The sequence below is a fragment of the Eptatretus burgeri genome, chromosome 5, assembly GCF_056783735.1.
Source record: "Eptatretus burgeri isolate ZD-2024b chromosome 5, Ebu_testis_v1, whole genome shotgun sequence".
NCBI lineage: Eukaryota > Metazoa > Chordata > Myxini > Myxiniformes > Myxinidae > Eptatretus > Eptatretus burgeri.
The window spans coordinates 5,104,691-5,121,920 of NC_140965.1; the positions used below are offsets into that span (position 1 = coordinate 5,104,691).

General features: G+C 44.0%; 2 protein-coding genes across 6 annotated transcripts in view; both read right to left on the reverse strand.

Moving 5' to 3' along the window:
* Window positions 1–8,917, reverse strand: part of APPBP2 (amyloid beta precursor protein binding protein 2) — a 51,295-nt gene extending 42,378 nt beyond the window's left edge. For 2 of the 4 annotated variants that reach the window (XM_085880458.1, XM_085880459.1), the window contains exon 1: window positions 8,548–8,917. In XM_085880458.1, coding sequence (XP_085736584.1) covers window positions 8,548–8,730 — 183 coding nt within the window. In that variant the 5' untranslated portion in view covers window positions 8,731–8,917. The remainder of the gene's footprint in view (window positions 1–8,547) is intronic. The other 2 variants (XM_085880461.1, XM_085880460.1) reach the window with 2 other exon arrangements.
* Window positions 8,918–13,591: 4,674 nt separating this feature from the next.
* LOC147025751 (POZ (BTB) and AT hook-containing zinc finger 1-like) overlaps window positions 13,592–17,230 on the reverse strand; it is a 36,294-nt gene continuing 32,655 nt past the window's right edge. For both annotated transcript variants that reach the window (XM_085880474.1, XM_085880475.1), the window contains exon 8: window positions 13,592–15,261. The gene's annotated coding sequence lies outside the window, so the exon portion shown is untranslated. The remainder of the gene's footprint in view (window positions 15,262–17,230) is intronic.

Genomic DNA, 17,230 nt, shown 5'->3' on the forward strand with positions numbered 1-17,230 from the left:
GGTAATAATATGTAAAATATAAATTATTTAAGCAATAAATTATAATGCGTGGCGCTCGACCAGTCACACAACGCACGAGACAAAGTTTCGCTTGTGAACTTCGAATATTTTCTACATTTTTTCTCCAAGCCCGACGATGCCGCCCAAATGCCCTGCACCTTCTAAGGCTTCTGGCAAGGAACCGAAGCACCAGAGGAAGGTTTATATTCACTGGATATAAATCAAATCCAATCGTGTTTATACACTGCCCAGCGTTAATAATTACTCGATATAAATCAAACCGAATCGTGTTTATGCACCACGTTTATAAAAAAAGGCATTTTGGGGGGAGGCGTCCAATCATCGCCGATTTTCACTTCTCGTGGGGGGGGGGGGTTTGGAACGTAACCCCGCGATAAACGGGGGATGACTGTACATACACACACACACATATATATATATATATATATATATATATATATATATATATATATATATATATATATATATATATATATATATATATATATACACACACATATACATAGTGTTACGGCTGTGGAAATTCGCAGAACACCATATAGGTTCCTTTGATCAGTTATCCCGGTAAGTCTGTGTTTAGATTTCCCCACTGTTGTTTAATGGGCATTATTCGTGTCCACCGGGCTGTGACCCTTTGAGATAGTGTTTTTCTTTATCTATCGTTATTTTGAACCACCATTGCAACAAACCTCCACGCCAACAATCGGCACCAACAACTACGCTACAATCACCATTACATCAACCACCACCATCTTCCCCACTACGCCCGCTTGTGAACGCCATCCTCCACGGACCACGCTACAACCCCCTTTCCGCGTCGGAAACCGTCCGAGAACGCGAGGAGGGAAGCAAGAAGGATCTCCGATGGTGCACGGCTTCTCCCGCCTGATTTTCCCGCCTATTTCCCCGCGCTTGGTGTGGGGGAAGTACGATCCGAGCTGGGGGTCAAAGCTGAGAAAAGGTGGGGGCCTCTTTTTGGGGGAATAATTCCTTGGACCTGAGCCAAAACCGACTTCCCCCGTCCCCCGCATGGCGAGGGGGCGAGAGGGCACGCCCCTTTTCGGGAGGCTTCTCGAAACGCCTCGAAGGGAGGTGGAGCCGAAAATGGGGTGGAGCGAAGGGCAGAGCCCCGCCCTATGAAGGGCGGAGCCCCACGCTATAAAGGGCGGACCGTACGTGAGGCTCGGCTCTCTGAGAGATCTCCCTGTGGTTCATGACTTTCTTCCCCTGTCTCCCGGTGGTCCATGCCCTGCTGCTTCTTTCGGCTCATGGTACACTCGCCTGCCTTTGGTGGTCCGGTGCTCATGCTTCCTGTGGTTCAGCTGTTCGTGTGGTCGGGGTCTGGTGGAGGGCCCTTGCATCGTGGACGCGGACGGAAGGCGCAGCTCTGCCGGCTGTGTGGTGTGGACCTGCGCGTCCACGCCAGCTGTCGGGGGAGCGGGACGTCACGACTCGACAACCACTAAGGGGGGGCAGGTAACCTGCACGGTCTCGTGGGCCCATTCGGTCAGCCAAGGCCTACGTTATAAAGGTCCCCGGACCCCGTCTACCTCCCTGCCTATGGGGAGGTCTTCCCTTTTGTTTTTGTATGCATGCTGTGGCGCCGTGTCCTGTTAAGTAACGACTGTATAAGTGACTGTGCTTGTAAATAATAATTATAGTCGGTCGTATTGCTTTTGCATTCTATTTGTTACTTGTATATTGCATGACTGCCCTTGCTTGTGTTGTGCTGTATATTGAATAAATGTCCTTGTGTGCAATGTACCCCATTTGTCGTGTCCTATTTCCCTGTTGAAAAGCCATCTTGCATCGTTGAATGAGTAGTGGGTTTTGAAAGCCTGGTCAAGAGAATTGGATCCGTCGAGGTCGGCGATAACACCGCTCGGTTATCATTGTAGTAAGGAACGGACTGCTTAAGCGGTTCGTGTCCCAGGCCGACCTGCGGCGCGTTGCAGCCCCTTGGTAGGTTACCCGCACGGGTACTTAGGTATAATCGACATTCGGTGATTCACCCTATTTCGCGCGGGTGGAGTACGGACTGGGCTGTGGTGAGGTTAAAGCCCCACCCGTGACTGGTTCCTGGCGGTAGTTCCAGGAGGGTCACGACTGAATTGTCCGTCCGGTGGGTGACGCGGTTGTGATTGGAGCTATGCGGCCGATCGCACGCCGGCGGGCGTGAATTCGTAATACATACATATATATATATATATATATATATATATATATATATATATATATATATATATATATATATATACATATATAATTGTATGTGTCGTAAGAGGCGACCAGGGTTGCGTCAGGAAGGGCATCCGGCGTAAAAAAAACATGTGCCAAATCACTATGCGGATCATACGGATGATCCGCTGTGGCGACCCCTAACGGGAGCAGCCAAAAAAGATATACATATATATATATATATATATATATATATATATATATATATACATATATATATATATATACATATACATATATATATATATATATACATATATATATATATATATATATATATATATATATATATATATATATATATATATATATATATATATATATATATATATATATATATATATATATATATATGCAAATATATACATGCAAATACACACACACACACACACTTGTGAAACGTACCGTCAGTATATATTATATACTGACGGTACGTTTCACAATCATGCTATTGTGGGTAATTGCGAAATGCTCCGTCACCATCTGGGCTGTGTGTTGTGTTGTAAACCCAAGCTCATCGAGGTTTTCCTGGCCTGCCTTGATAATTGGTTCGGTGGCCTCGTGGGAATGTAATTTATTTTTGCCATGGAAACCACTTGCCTGGATGTCTCATGAGGTCACTGGGGTTATTGTTTGCATTCAATCTTATCATCACTTGAAACTCTCTTTACTATCATCAATTGTTACACTGGTGAGTGGACATGTTGATAGCGATGAGAGAAAGGGGTTTGGTACTGTACTTACCTTTATTTATTAACTTTGCTCGTTAACGAAGGGACAGGACAGCCTATTGTAATCGGTTTGTGTGTCGAGTCCACACACAGATCTACTTTCATCCAGGTCATTCATTCTCAGATCTACTGCAATCTATATACCCCAAATAATGTCAGTATTGTTAAATTCTAAGTCTTGTTCTTGGAGTTACACAATCAAGAATTTCTGTGAAAAGAATAAAATAAAATTTGAATGTTAAATAGAAGTTTTTTTTTTTTAAAGGTCCTTCTATCTGTCACGCTATCTTCTCAACGGTCAGGTAGAAATTCACCAAACTTGGTTGCTTTGATCATCACATGGCAGGAAATGTGAGAGCAGTGTCATTGTTGGCCCCACCCCACTGGGGCCTTGGGGTGGGGTCAAAAGGTCAAATACCAAAACATGCAATTACAGGCACATTTTAAATACCGTTGTAATGAAACTTTGTATGTGCAATTGGCATTGGGAGATGCATTAAATGTGTCATGATTGTTTGGGGATTTGAACCTGGGTTCATGACTCAGGGGTTGAGGACTTAAGGGTCACAGGGGTCAAAACAGAACTTTTTGTAAACTCAAAATTTGATATTGGATATCACTCCTGGTGAAACTTCTTGCCATCTTTCAACTTTGCTTGAGATGGGAAATGTGGGGATTTGTGATGGCGCGCCGTCGAATTCGCTCTTGTTGTGATACTTAAAATGCCTCATCAAAACTAGTCTTATTTATCCTCATTGATCACCTTCCTGGTGTTTTTTGACACTGCAGAACTAAACATCCCAGGTGGATTAGACGCAAGGACCATCAATTGGTTAAATAATCACGTGGTGGAAATTAAAATGCATCTTCAGCACCCACATTGCAAATGGGACAACCGGTTTATCATCACCTTCCAAGTACGGTGCATTCCATTACGCCGGAATTTCACCAAATATAACTTTTAATCAGTTCCTATTAACCTGGGATGCTTCGAAAAAGACCGGTAGCTTAAATACGAGCTAACCCCAAACTACCCAGGCATCATAAGACAAAGAAAAATAGGACCACTGGACCTGGAGCTGATCTGGGCCCTGGCCTAATGTTGTTACCCAAATTTGGTAGCATTCTGACTGGTGCGTCTGGAGAAGATTTTTGAAGATATTTAAGTCGGCCATTTTGACCTCCTTAAAGTCATGTGATCGGAACGAGCAATGCAATTCCCTTCAGCCGGTCGGCCCAGCGGTTTCGCTGGAGAAGTCGAAAAAGGAGACGGACAGACGGACAGTGCGAGATGACAAGACCTTATCTGGAATGTAAATTCCAAATAAGCTGACAATTCAAAATGAATCTTCACAAAGCATAACAATCGCTTTCCCTTCTTCTCCAACAGAACTGGATCAATCCATCAGATGAAGGCAATCATTCCAATCATTCCAGGAAGATTCTCTTGGTTATCGCATGTCAAATGCTACAGCCATACATGTGATAGAGTCCTACGCTTTCATCAATCCCAAATCACAAAACCACCTTTCCAATCTCAAGTTGCACCTGTATTACTTTAAAATGGATTCCCTTTGAATGGACCATTCCAAAGATCATGTCACTTGAAAATTCTCTGATCCAAATAAGTATTTGAGCTTTCCAATGATCCTTGAAATCTATATTGGAGTCGGATATTTAAACTCTTCTCAAGCCTTTCCTCATTATCCCTTGGCAAGTACCGAGATTGAACTGGCAACTGCAGCAGAAGATAGAGAACCAACAAACCCAAGCAGGAAAACAAGCATGGATTGCCCAATTTTGGCTACGTAATGTGTCGACTCGTTAAGGCCATCGAATGATGTTTACATCACATTTTCCCTTCTGCAACTTGACATTTGATGCTTGGATCGGGGAGGAACATCGAGGAGTCAACATAGTGAAGTACATTTCTGAATGCTGGCACAAATAAGGTAATCGGAGTATCCTCTAAATAGAACATACATAGATAACTCCCGAAAAATGCACAGAACGCAGCATTTTCCTTCCTTTGGAGGGAATTATGAAACCAGATGTTCCGTCTGCCAATTGGACACCAAACATCTCACAGACTAGGTCTGAGGTTTTTGCACAAGTGCCCCAGCCAGATTTTCTGTGTGGGTTGAGTCACTGGTGGACCTTGCAATTAAATGGGTCAAGTTAAGCTTGGGACCTTGTATGGGTTGAACTTGGGAGCTTGTATGGGAAGACTACTTTGCCTCTTTAAGACTCAAAGCAGTCGTGCCATTAGATGACAGATTGGGCAGCATTCCTCCAAATGAGAGATCAGATAAGAATGAACCATAATTAATTTACAAACCCACTATTGTATTGCTATTTTATGGGACAAAAACAAATGCATGAAGCTGATACTTGTGATGGTTCGATGAGAAAAATGACAGCCAGCAAACTACCATCCCTCAAATTATTTTAGATAAAGTTTGAGTGTCCCGACCACTCGACTGGCCCTACCCACTCGCCGGGCGCTCGACTGTCCCGACCCACTCGCCGGGCCCTCGACTGGCCCGGCCCACTCGCCGGGCCCTCGACTGGCCCGGCCCACTCGACGGGCCCTCGACTGGCCCTCGACTGGCCTGGCCCACTCGCCGGGCCCTCGACTGGCCCGACCCACCCGCCGGGCGCTCGACTGGCCCGACCATCCCAAGTTGTAGTAACACACAACATTACATGTACATAAACCTCGAGACATTACGAAATTGAAAGTCTCCAAAATGAGAACAGGATTCTCAAAAGCAAACGTTGCCGAATAACCGATATCTTTTTACATCAGAGAATACTGACTTGTACACAAGCTGTTGTTTGTGCAGTGATGGTGATCTCAATTTTAAAAAAGCGATGAAAAAACAACAAATATGGGCAGGGTAGTGTGATAGAGATCTTATTATGTTATGCAATCAGGACAGTAACAATGTTTATATTGATGTAAGGCAGTCACGCCAAGTGCCTTTGAATACACACTATGATGGTCATTCAATAACTCACATGTACAAAACAATTGTAAGAGAATTTCAGAATAGTTCACAGTGAATGACAACGTCTGTAAGCTAAACGTGGACGATCAAATCCCTGAATGTTTGGTCGACATGTTTGGACGTTATCTGAAAAAAACAACACAAAGAAAGCTGTGTGTGTGTGTGTGTCTGTGTGTGTGTCTGTGTGTGTCTGTGTGTGTCTGTGTGTGTCTGTGTGTGTCTGTGTGTGTCTGTGTGTGTCTGTGTGTGTCTGTGTGTGTCTGTGTGTGTCTGTGTGTGTCTGTGTGTGTCTGTGTGTGTCTGTGTGTACATGGTACCATGCTGACGAGCACACAAGAAAGGAGGCGGTTATGAAGAGATATCATAGAGATGTTTAAGATAATGAAAGGTAGAGATAAAATAAGTACAGATGAATTATTCAACAGAGTAGAGTGATAGGACCAGGGGCCTGAGAGTAAAGAGTTGGAGAGTTAAGACAGTAGTAAGGTAGGGGACTTTTACTCAGAGAGTAGTTCCCTGGAAAGGCAGTGGCAGCAGAAACAGGAGACAAGTTTAAATTAGAATTAGATAGGCACCTGGAAGTTATGGAGATAGAGGGGTATGGGGATGTTGATAAGACTTATAGGGAGCTTGAGCACTGATGGGTGATTGTGTACGGAGTGTTGCTGGGGGTCTCGTCAAGGGGTGTTGTCTGGATGATGCGTGTTTTTCACCCAAACCCATGCCTCCTCCCGGGAAAACAAAAAAATTACAAAAAACCCACAAAAAACACCACTTAAAAAAATATATATCTTGCATTTTCTAATTTTGATCTGTTGATAAATTAGTGCGGTGTTGATGTGGTGCAGGCATGATGGGCTGAATGGCCTCCACCTGCGTTTAATTTCCTTGTGTGTTACATTCAATACATTTTTATCCAGCATTTTTTTCATAAAACGTAACAATAATACATCGCCCTATTAAACAGTATTTCTGATTATATACACATACACCGCCCTTTTAAAGCATCACAAAGCAGATCACTCCACTTGCAAAACAAGTGAGAAACGGATACAAACAGCTGATGTTTGATAAAACATTTGCACGATTTTTAAAGAGCGAAAGTTAATTTTTATTCATTTTCGCTTAACAACAACAAAAAAAAGCCAGAATTCCCCTCTTTCCCTCCGCACTGTATTCTCCATCCATGAGGGATGAAGGGTGGCGGACCGATACGACACGGTGCTTCACGGAGGGGAGGAGGCACGTGACCTCAACAATTCCTCTCATGTGCCCTCAGTGCTGCGGCTCGGTTACAAACATCCGACTCCGAGAATTTTTAAAAAGTGATTCTTCACCATTGAGAGATGGGGCCAAAAATGATGTATAGCTCGATATCTCAAAAATGTCATGTGCCCGATATGTTCTCGTGGATCAGGAATTTTGGGGCGGAGGTATGCGCTCCACCGAGTGCCCTTCTAGTTAAGTGTTTCGGTGCATTAAACATGAAGGCTCCTTGAATTAAAACGTCAGTGGATTTGGAATCGAAAAATCTGGTGGGAATTTTTTTTTATTTTTAACCTCAAAAACAGCAAATAAAAAAGGCCTCCTAATTTTTAAACATCCGGATGATCAACTGATTATATATATATATATATATATATATATATATATATATATATATATATATATATATATATATATATATATATATATATATATTCTTTTTGTGGGTTTGCAAAAGAAGCCGTGTCTGTCTGTCTGTCTGTCCGTCGTGTTACAACTTGAGAACGGATTTACAGATTTCAGTGAAATCAATGACGGTGGTTTCAAGGAATTGCCAGGAAGGTTTGCGATGCAAAAAAAAAATAAAAAAGGAAGGAAGGTTTGTGTATGGATGGGTAGGTACATCACGGACACACGTGTCAAAACTGCAAACGCCAACTTGCGATTCTGGTTTCCCACGCACACGGATAGCACGACATCGACATCCCAAGAACCCTTTTTTTGTTCTTGCCCCATAAATGAGCCAGAAGGTTTTCCCACACTAAAGGAGTCGACCGGGCCAACAGGTAATTCACTCAAGGTGAGGAAGTAAGTTCCACTTGAAGACAAAAATCAGAGTGTGCCTGCTCTGTCCGTTGGATCAATAACTTGAATTAATTATATTCCGAGTCACGTGATCCACTCCGGCACTTTAAAACCAGTTTAAGTTCGCGCTTGCAGCAGCGTTGGTCCGACTATCCGTCGGAGTTTAACCCCCCGGGTTCGAATGAGTTTAAGACACCGCGAAGAGGGACACGTAGGTCATTCCTTGACGTCTCAAAATCAGTGAATCGAGTAAATAACATTTTAAAAGGGAAATAACACACAAACAAGGCAGAGGTAAACACAAGTACACACCGTCAATGGCCTCGTGGTAACAAGGTTCGCACATGAAGCGCATTCCGACACCCAAGCCGCTTGTGGTAGTCGTAGCGTTTGTATAAAACTACTTACAATGAACAGCGGAATGATGTAAAAGTACAAACACACTCGGATACAACGGACGGGTAACGGCGGCCTACTAGTCTAGCGCCTTGGGCCTTGTTTGGTGGAACGAGCCTCCGCACCTTGTAGTACACGTCGAATTGTATGTTGTCCGGTAACGTGCGGACATCCCTCCGAGACGTCTCGTAGCCGTCCACAAGGGCGGAGATGGCCGTGATGTACAAAGTCTCGGGTACCCACTGCAGATCCGCTGCCGCCATATCACCTGGACGCGGAAAATTGCTCCTTTTGTCCTCTTTTTCCGTTCCGTCCCGTCCCGAATCGCGACCACAACCTCCTCGTTCGCGATCACGTCCCGCTGTCACTGACGTTTGTGCATCCTCACAGACTCATCATATTAACTACGATGGGGGAAACCGGCTCGCGTGTCCTACCCAACCCTCCCCCGTGAACCCCCCGACCGCCTCCCCTCGCACTGCTCTTGTTTGTGTCATTTTGCCATGGGTCCCTCTTTAACTCCTCGGTGCCTTTTTAACCCCTCGACTCCTTTTTAACCCCTTGGCTCCTCTTTCTCCTCGGTCCCTCTTTAACCCCTCAGCTCCTCTTTCTCCTCGGTCCCTCTTTAACCCCTCGGCTCCTCTTTAAAGCCTCGGTCCCCCTTTAACTCCTCGGTCCCTCTTTAACCCCTCGGTTCCTCTTTAACTCCTCAGTGCTTCTTTAACCCCTCATTTCCTCTTTAACCCCTCAGTTCCTCTTTAACCCATCGGTTCCTCTTTAACCCCATCGGTGCCTTTTTAACCCTGCGGTGCCTCTAACACCTCGGTGCCTCTTTAACCCCTCAGTTCCTCTTTAACCCATCGGTTCCTCTTTAACCCCATCGGTGCCTTTTTAACCCTGCGGTGCCTCTAACACCTCGGTGCCTCTTTAACCCCTCGGTTCCTCTAACTCCTCGGTTCCTCTTTAACTCCTCAGTGCTTCTTTAACCCCTCATTTCCTCTTTAACCCTCATTTCCTCTTTAACCCTCGGTCCCTCTTTAACCATGCGGTGCCTCTAACTCCTCAGTTACTCTTTAACTCCTCGGTTCCTCTTTAACTCCTCGGTCCCTCTTTAACCCCTCAGTCCCTCTTTAACTCCTCGGTTCCTCTTTAACCCCTCCGTCCCTCTTTAACCCATCGGTTCCTCTTTAACCCTATTAGTGCCTCTTTAACTCGGTCCCTCTTTAACCCCTCGGTCCCTCTTTAACCCCTCCGTGCCTCTTTAACCCCTCGGTTCCTCTTTAACCCTATTAGTTCCTCTTTAACCCCTCGATCCCTCTTTAACCCCTCCGTCCCTCTTTAACCCCTCGATCCCTCTTTAACCCTATTAGTTCCTCTTTAACCCCTCGGTCCCTCTTTAACCCCTCAGTCCCTCTTTAACCCCTCCGTGCCTCTTTAACCCCTCCGTCCCTCTTTAACCCATCGGTTCCTCTTTAACCCTATTAGTGCCTCTTTAACTCAGTTCCTCTTTAACCCCTCGGTCCCTCTTTAACCCCTCCGTGCCTCTTTAACCCCTCGGTTCCTCTTTAACCCTATTAGTTCCTCTTTAACCCCTCGGTTCCTCTTTAACCCCTCGATCCCTCTTTAACCCCTCCGTGCCTCTTTAACCCCTCGGTTCCTCTTTAACCCTATTAGTTCCTCTTTAACCCCTCGGTTCCTCTTTAACCATAATTGATAACGGTTATAAATATGAATTAATTATTATCTATCCCATGTCGGATCTCAGTGGACTCAAAGTTGACCAAAGCGCTGCCAGGTTAGAGTTCGTACCGCTCGCCCATAAATAAGACAAAATGTTTGGAAATACAAAGTGAGTGCGGACCGTATCCTTGACCCGTATTTGGAGGTCTTCGATGGACCTGCTCCTGCCAGAAAGGGGAGCTCCAGCTCAACAAATGGCTCGACAGGGTGAGCTCAGGAGTTATGCAAGCTTTCGGTGATGGAGAAAGTGCTCACACGGACTTGATATTGGTTTTTGTAAATAACAACGAAAAATGTGGAGCAGGGTGTACGTGTACATACACAGACACCACCTTCCTGGGGTGGGGAGGACATGTACACAGATACAGAACACTCCATTCCTGGGGGGAGGGGGGGTGGTACGTGTGCACATATACAGATACAGATACAGAACACCACCTTCCTGAAGGCGAGAGCACATGTAGATAGACACAGATACAGAACACCACCTTCCTGAAGGCGAGAGCACATGTAGATAGACACAGATACAGAACACCACCTTCCTGGGGTGGGAGGACATGTACACAGACACCACCTTCCTGTGGTGGGAGGACATGTACACAGACACCACCTTCCTGTGGTGGGAGGACATGTACACAGACACCACCTTCCTGTGGTGGGAGGACATGTACACAGACACCACCTTCCTGGGGTGGGAGGACATGTACACAGATACAGAACACTCCATTCCTGGGGAGGGGGGGGGGTACATGTGTGCATATACAGATACAGATACAGATACAGAACACCACCTTGCTCGGGGAGCACATGTACACAAACAGATATAGACAGGGCCGGATTTTCCAGTAGGCAACATAGGCCATTGGCCTAGGCCCACCAGTAACTGGGGGCCCAACGGGGACTTGTGGGTTCTCTGATCGGTTTCATTGTATGCTTTTTATTATGCATTGTATACATTGTAATTTATTATGCTTCAGTTTCATTGTATTTTTCCATTATTCCTCTGTGTAAGATGTACATGATATAGAACTTGATTGACTTTGATATGGAACTAATTTGATTAAAAATTATTGATGTGTTACATTGTTACAATTCTTTTTTTTTTACATTAAAATATTACGATATATATAAAATTGGGGGGGGGGGCACTGATAAGGTTTGGCCTTGGGCCACAAGCAAGTAAATCCAGTCCTGGATACAGATGCAGAACACCACCTTCCTGGGGTCATACAAGAGGTTAGTATGGGTATTGTAGATTGGGAAAATGTGAAATAACATCGACTCGACTATTTAACCAATCACAATCACCACCTGACTATCAGGAGATAAATTATTTACTTGAACATATTAACATTCAGATCATTGTGATCATTTCCAAAGGATGCAGAATACAAAGTACGATGACTGGGAACTTATTTAACCCAAAAACGTCGGAGAAGTAAAAAGAAAAAGAAAAAAACCTCTCAATAAATCACCTGTATGACGTTCTTTTCTCAGCATATGTACCTGGGGATCACAGGACCATCATTCATGAGTAAGACTTGAAAAGCAAGTAAAAACACACACACATGCTTACCAATCAAGGTCACAAACGCTCACCACTAAATCAATCAATCAATCAATTAAACACCCAGTGGGATGAGATGAGATCCAAAGTTCTGAGGATTTTTTTTTCCTCCACCCATAAGGTAATGGTTCAAATGCCATGTCCCTTTCTTTGTAAACAGTCGAGGCTCGCGTTGGAGCCAGAACACAGAATGGACCAGGACAAAACAGAACTAAAGCAATGACAACGGGGGTGGGGGAGACAGAGAGAGAGAGAAAGAGAAAGAGACAGAAAGACACACCGAGAGCAGGGTTGAGGGATAAAATAGAGGGAGACTCGGACGGATAAGGGATGTGGTGAAGAATGAGAGTTTGGGGAGAAGAGAAGCGGTGAACAAGATGAATACAGCCTCAAAATCTCAATCGCAGAAGTGGAAGGAAAAGCTGGACCCCTGCAAGATGGGCTTGGGGAGGGTTAATGGAGGTGGAAAAAAATCATGCTTGTGGATGGGGGATGACCTGGGATGGTGGTGAACACATAATTTAAAGCCCTGGAGGGAAGAATGATATGTAAGAGACTGAGGAAGTTGATTCCACAGGTCGGAGAAAAGAGGAACGAATGAATGATGGTGAACAGTGACTGGATTTTAAGAGTTTCACCAGGAGATTAATGACAGAACATGTGCGCCCTGTAGAACCCTGGAAAAGACGATGACGACATAGCATAGAAAGAGCAGAAGGTGCAAGACCGGAAAGGAGGTGGTAGAAGACAAAGACCAGCCAACTGTCTGTGTTGTGAAAGTCATCGGCCCAGACTCACCTTCATCATGGTAAATACTAATGATCTTCACGACCTTGGTTTCCACAGTATCAAGCTGAGCAAGGTGTGAGGCAGTTGTGCCAGCCCAGTACTCCATCAAGCTTCAGATGAAGGCCTTTGAGGTGGACAAGAGTTCAGGTGTGCCAAGGAACAACTTTGCATGATGGAGTCCTTCCTTTAATTTGCCGTCGCGTCCTTGTAACCTTGCATAAAAAAAACTCCTTGACCAGCTTATAAATAAATATATAAAACAACCAATTTGGGTATAATAATTTTATAACTCTTCCATGAACATCATCCTATAAAAAAAAAAAGATGAACTTCTTAACTAGCATTATCAATAAAAATATCTTTGAACAATTTTCATAAACTAGTTATACTTGGGAAGATCCATTTTAAAGGCCGAAGGCACCACCGACTGGTATCGCAGCACAGCAGGTGAGGCTCAGGTCCGACGTTTCGAGTGGCGTTTCGATACGGGATTGTCCCGGATGAAGCCCATCACGTGAGTAGAGAACCAACTCGTTAGCCTCAATTAATGCACCAGCTTCCCCCTTTTACAGAAGCAGCAAAGGTGAATGTCATCTTCCATAGCAATGGTCTCTAAATTTGATTGTTTGTCTTGTCCACTCTGTATTTTGCTCTTCCGGGCCATTTTGTTCATGAAATGAAATTGCTTTTAATTGCACTCATTTATTCTGGGTGTTGCAGTGTTACTATGTTTCCAACTCCACCTGCAAAAATCTCGACTTCCATGCTCTCGTTTCTCAAGCATGGGCCCAGTGGCCAGTGGCGATAGTTGTTGGAAGTCGAGGCCCAGCCAAAGATGTTCCACAACCCAGATGATGGTTCAAGGTCGCTTCACTATCTGAACTCAAAAATGGTCCCATTGTAATGAAATTCCTGACCACCCATTTGGAGAATGTTTGCCAATGATCTTGCAAAGGCAAGGGGAGGGTGGCAGGTGAGAGTGTAACACCTCCACTCAAAATTACACAATTCCAGGACTTGAAAGTGCAATCGGTCTAACTTTTGTTTATTGTTGCTTTGTACAACGCACAAGTTCAGCATACAAAAAAAAAAAGGAAAAAAAAAATGAGAACAGCATCCCAGGATTTATACTTGGAAACCGAAACGTAATCCTAAGCTTCAAAAAAGTACAAAATTACAACATTACCCCTTCTTTGTCATGCTTAAAGTAATCTTAAAAAATTCCAACAGCTACCGATACAAAAAGATATATGGTCGTGCTTCAATTTCCATTAAAAGCTCGTCTAAACATTATAATACTCGGCACCAGACAAATCTACACCGTGCGGGTCGCTAACGAACGGGACATTACATGGAACCCACACAACAATTTGCTACAAATTGGTGCGTACGGGCCGTTAGTTTACAAACTATATGTTACATGTCAAAACCATCGATGTCTCAAAAAGTGAAGTATGTACACGCGAGTTATATACGTACGAACATAATGCACATATGAATTCAACTTGCGAGTTTTTCCATTTTCCACCGATATACACATTGCCGCTCCGTCACGCCGTTTAAAAATTAATGAAGGGACTCGAAGGGAAATGTGTGGCGATTTTAAACTGTGTACAAAAATATTCTAAAATCAGGCCTATCAAAGCTCCCTGCAAGCAGAAAGCGAAGACGTGCGTGACATGGGCTGGCGGTAATCGGTTCTGCGCCGTTGATCGGAATGAGCCGATCATCGTACAGGTTTGCAGTGAAGGTAAATCCACAGCCAGGATAGAACAGGTATATAGGTTATCAGCACATCGACATCCTTTGAGACCTCACAATTAGAAATTCACAGCACGGTGCGTATCCCAGGGTTAGGTCAAGAATGTCGCAAGCTTATTCCGATGGCTTTAAGGGATCCAGTTCATCGTCCACCCATTCCCCTCCAAATACGTAGCTTTCCGCTACCTCGCTCGCATACGGCTTCTTCTTAATACAGCATTTGCTGGCGATGCCAGCATCTTTGGGAATGACACACACACACACACAATGAACTGCCTCCGTAAAGCACAACGAAAAATGATTTCAAATCCAGACAAAACAGCCGGCCAGGCCAGGCAGCAACACAACAAGCAAACATGCACACGACAAAGAAACTTTCTCAACCATGTCCTTCTCGCTCCTCTTTCCCTGATGTTCTCCGAGCCGAAGTCACCCATACACAATCAGAGTACAACGAGATTTTTTTTTTATATACTATATACAAACATCGCACACAACTAAAACTATCATGTGGTGAGTATAAAATTTTCTTTTTCTTCATCTGCTTTAATGCCATCAATTCCTGGCACCGAGGTCCCATCCGAGCACCCTTTGCACCTCGGCCAAATCCGCAGCACAAGTTCCGTAGCGAACCGATGCAGTCTGTACGTTTCCACGCAGTAATCTCAATGATTAGGTTTTCACCGATGCACTCGGAGATAAGAAGACGATGAAGCATATCAAAATAAATGGTCACTGTAGATCCTAAAACGCCACGTGATCCGGTTAAAATGACCGCGTCTGTATTTAAAATAAGCATTCTTAAGGGTATGGGATGAAAGATGTACGTGGATCGGATCCTGGTTGGCCAGAGTGCTGGTTAAGCAAGCCCGGGTGACCGAGAAATGCGTCCGTTCTCAGTAAAGCATCCTCTTGCCTGTAGGTTCCATCGAGGACACTACAAAACAAAAAAAAAACAAACAAACAAAAAAAACAATAAGTAGGTTGGTTGAAACAAATAACATTCAAATGATGTCATGCATCAGAAAAATGTGCTCAATAAGGAGACGATGAAGCATATCAAAACTCTTGAGAAAGTTCATAGAACACCACACGCAGTCTTGAGAAAAAAGGATGTGGGAGGGGACCAACGCCGAGAGAGCAAGAGGCAAATTTGATTGGTCGAGATTGCGTAAAATTCCTGAATATTTTGTCCAAGTACTGCTACACGGAAGGGTTTTGAAAGTGCCTGTCAGGTGAATGGTGTTATACAGTGTTCAAGTATATAATTCAATTGAAACAAAATAAAGATTTTAAAGGTTGTAGCAAAAAAAAAAAAAAAAAAAAAAAAACATTCTTCAAACGTTTACCACCGATGATGCACTGTCTTGTACACCACCTTATACGAGTTATTCGCGCCTGTTTTGTGTTCTTTATTACGTTGCAAAAAGCAGTAATTTTCCTGTTTGGAATCTTCTTCGTTCGTTCATACGCAGCACAAGCCTGCGGGGTAGCATCATTGGCTGAGGCTGTGCCACTGATGCAATGCCCTGTTCTGGTTCGGGCAGGAATTTGTAATTTGTTCATTGTGCTGTGGATAGCTCTCCTACTCTTCGCAAAGGACACTGTGGTATCCTTGATGCCCACCAACTAATGCTGGCAGACGGGACCCCCATTTAACGTCCATCTGAGGGACGGCACACCCATTGATGAATCGCCATGCCTGTGAAACACCAGGATGACAGTTTATAACTGGGTTGAGTCTCAAACCCAGGCTACACAGCTTAGAGGCGAGTGTGCATACCTCCAAACCATCCTGTTTGGAATGATGGTTTTCCATTTTGTTTGGCAGACAGACAGACAGACAGACAAACTGAGGCAATTGCTTTACCGCGAGTGCACCTGCACAATCGGGACGAGATCCTGTACAATTTGCCAAATTTCGAGCCAAAGTACTGCTAAACTGCAGATTCATGTTCCAATTGATCTTTCAATTTGTGTTCTACAGTATTCAAAATATAACATTCAATTGAAATTAAGTTGTTCCTCAATCATAAATTGACGTCTGCAGACAGACAGACAAAGTGAACCAATTGCTTCACCAAACTTTTCACTTCGCGCGTGTGGGGTAACAAGGTCTCTCGGCAAGATTAAGAAAATGGTATTTTTGAGTAAATGCAGGTAAATGTGCCAGCAATCACAATACTGCATTGCTACACCACAACTGTAGTGTGCACGATGACGATCGGCAAGAATGATCCATTGGAATTTCTTTCATGGACAGCCTGTATAGTGTTTGGCCTAAAGTGTTAAACTATGGACAGTAGGGAGGTCCTTATTTACAGGTAAACTTAAAGTTAGAAATTCTAAAACTGTCACGCCAGAATTTTGTTCCAAAGTACAAAAAAAAAGTCACGTTACATTTCATCCATTGCTCAATGAGGTTGAAGTTCTGGACTGTAGCGGCCTGGTGTGTTTACTCAATGTCACTTTTACATCGATATTGTTCACTTTATGCCTTTGGGGGAAGCAGCTTCTGTGGTCCTGTACGACTTTAAGGAGGAGCAAGTCTGAAGACGACGATGGTTCACGAGCGGTATTTGACGATGTAGATCGTTTCAGAAGTCAAGGATGAGACAATGTGATAATGTTTGACCAAGTTATAAAAATTATCAACAAGATGTGGTACGAGTGACGGGTTATTAGCTGCAAAATGTCGAAAACCCGCTTTCGTTCAACAACTTTCAAAATTTGACCTTTGCATAACCTTTAAAGGTCACAAAACAATGTTGTGGACATTAAAATAAGGAAACAGGATACGTGCTATAGCTTATTGGAGTTAGTTCGTCGAAGAAGGTCGAAAACCCGGTTCGATTCCCACAACTTTGAAAATTTGACCTTTGTGACCTTTAAAGGTCAAGGATTAT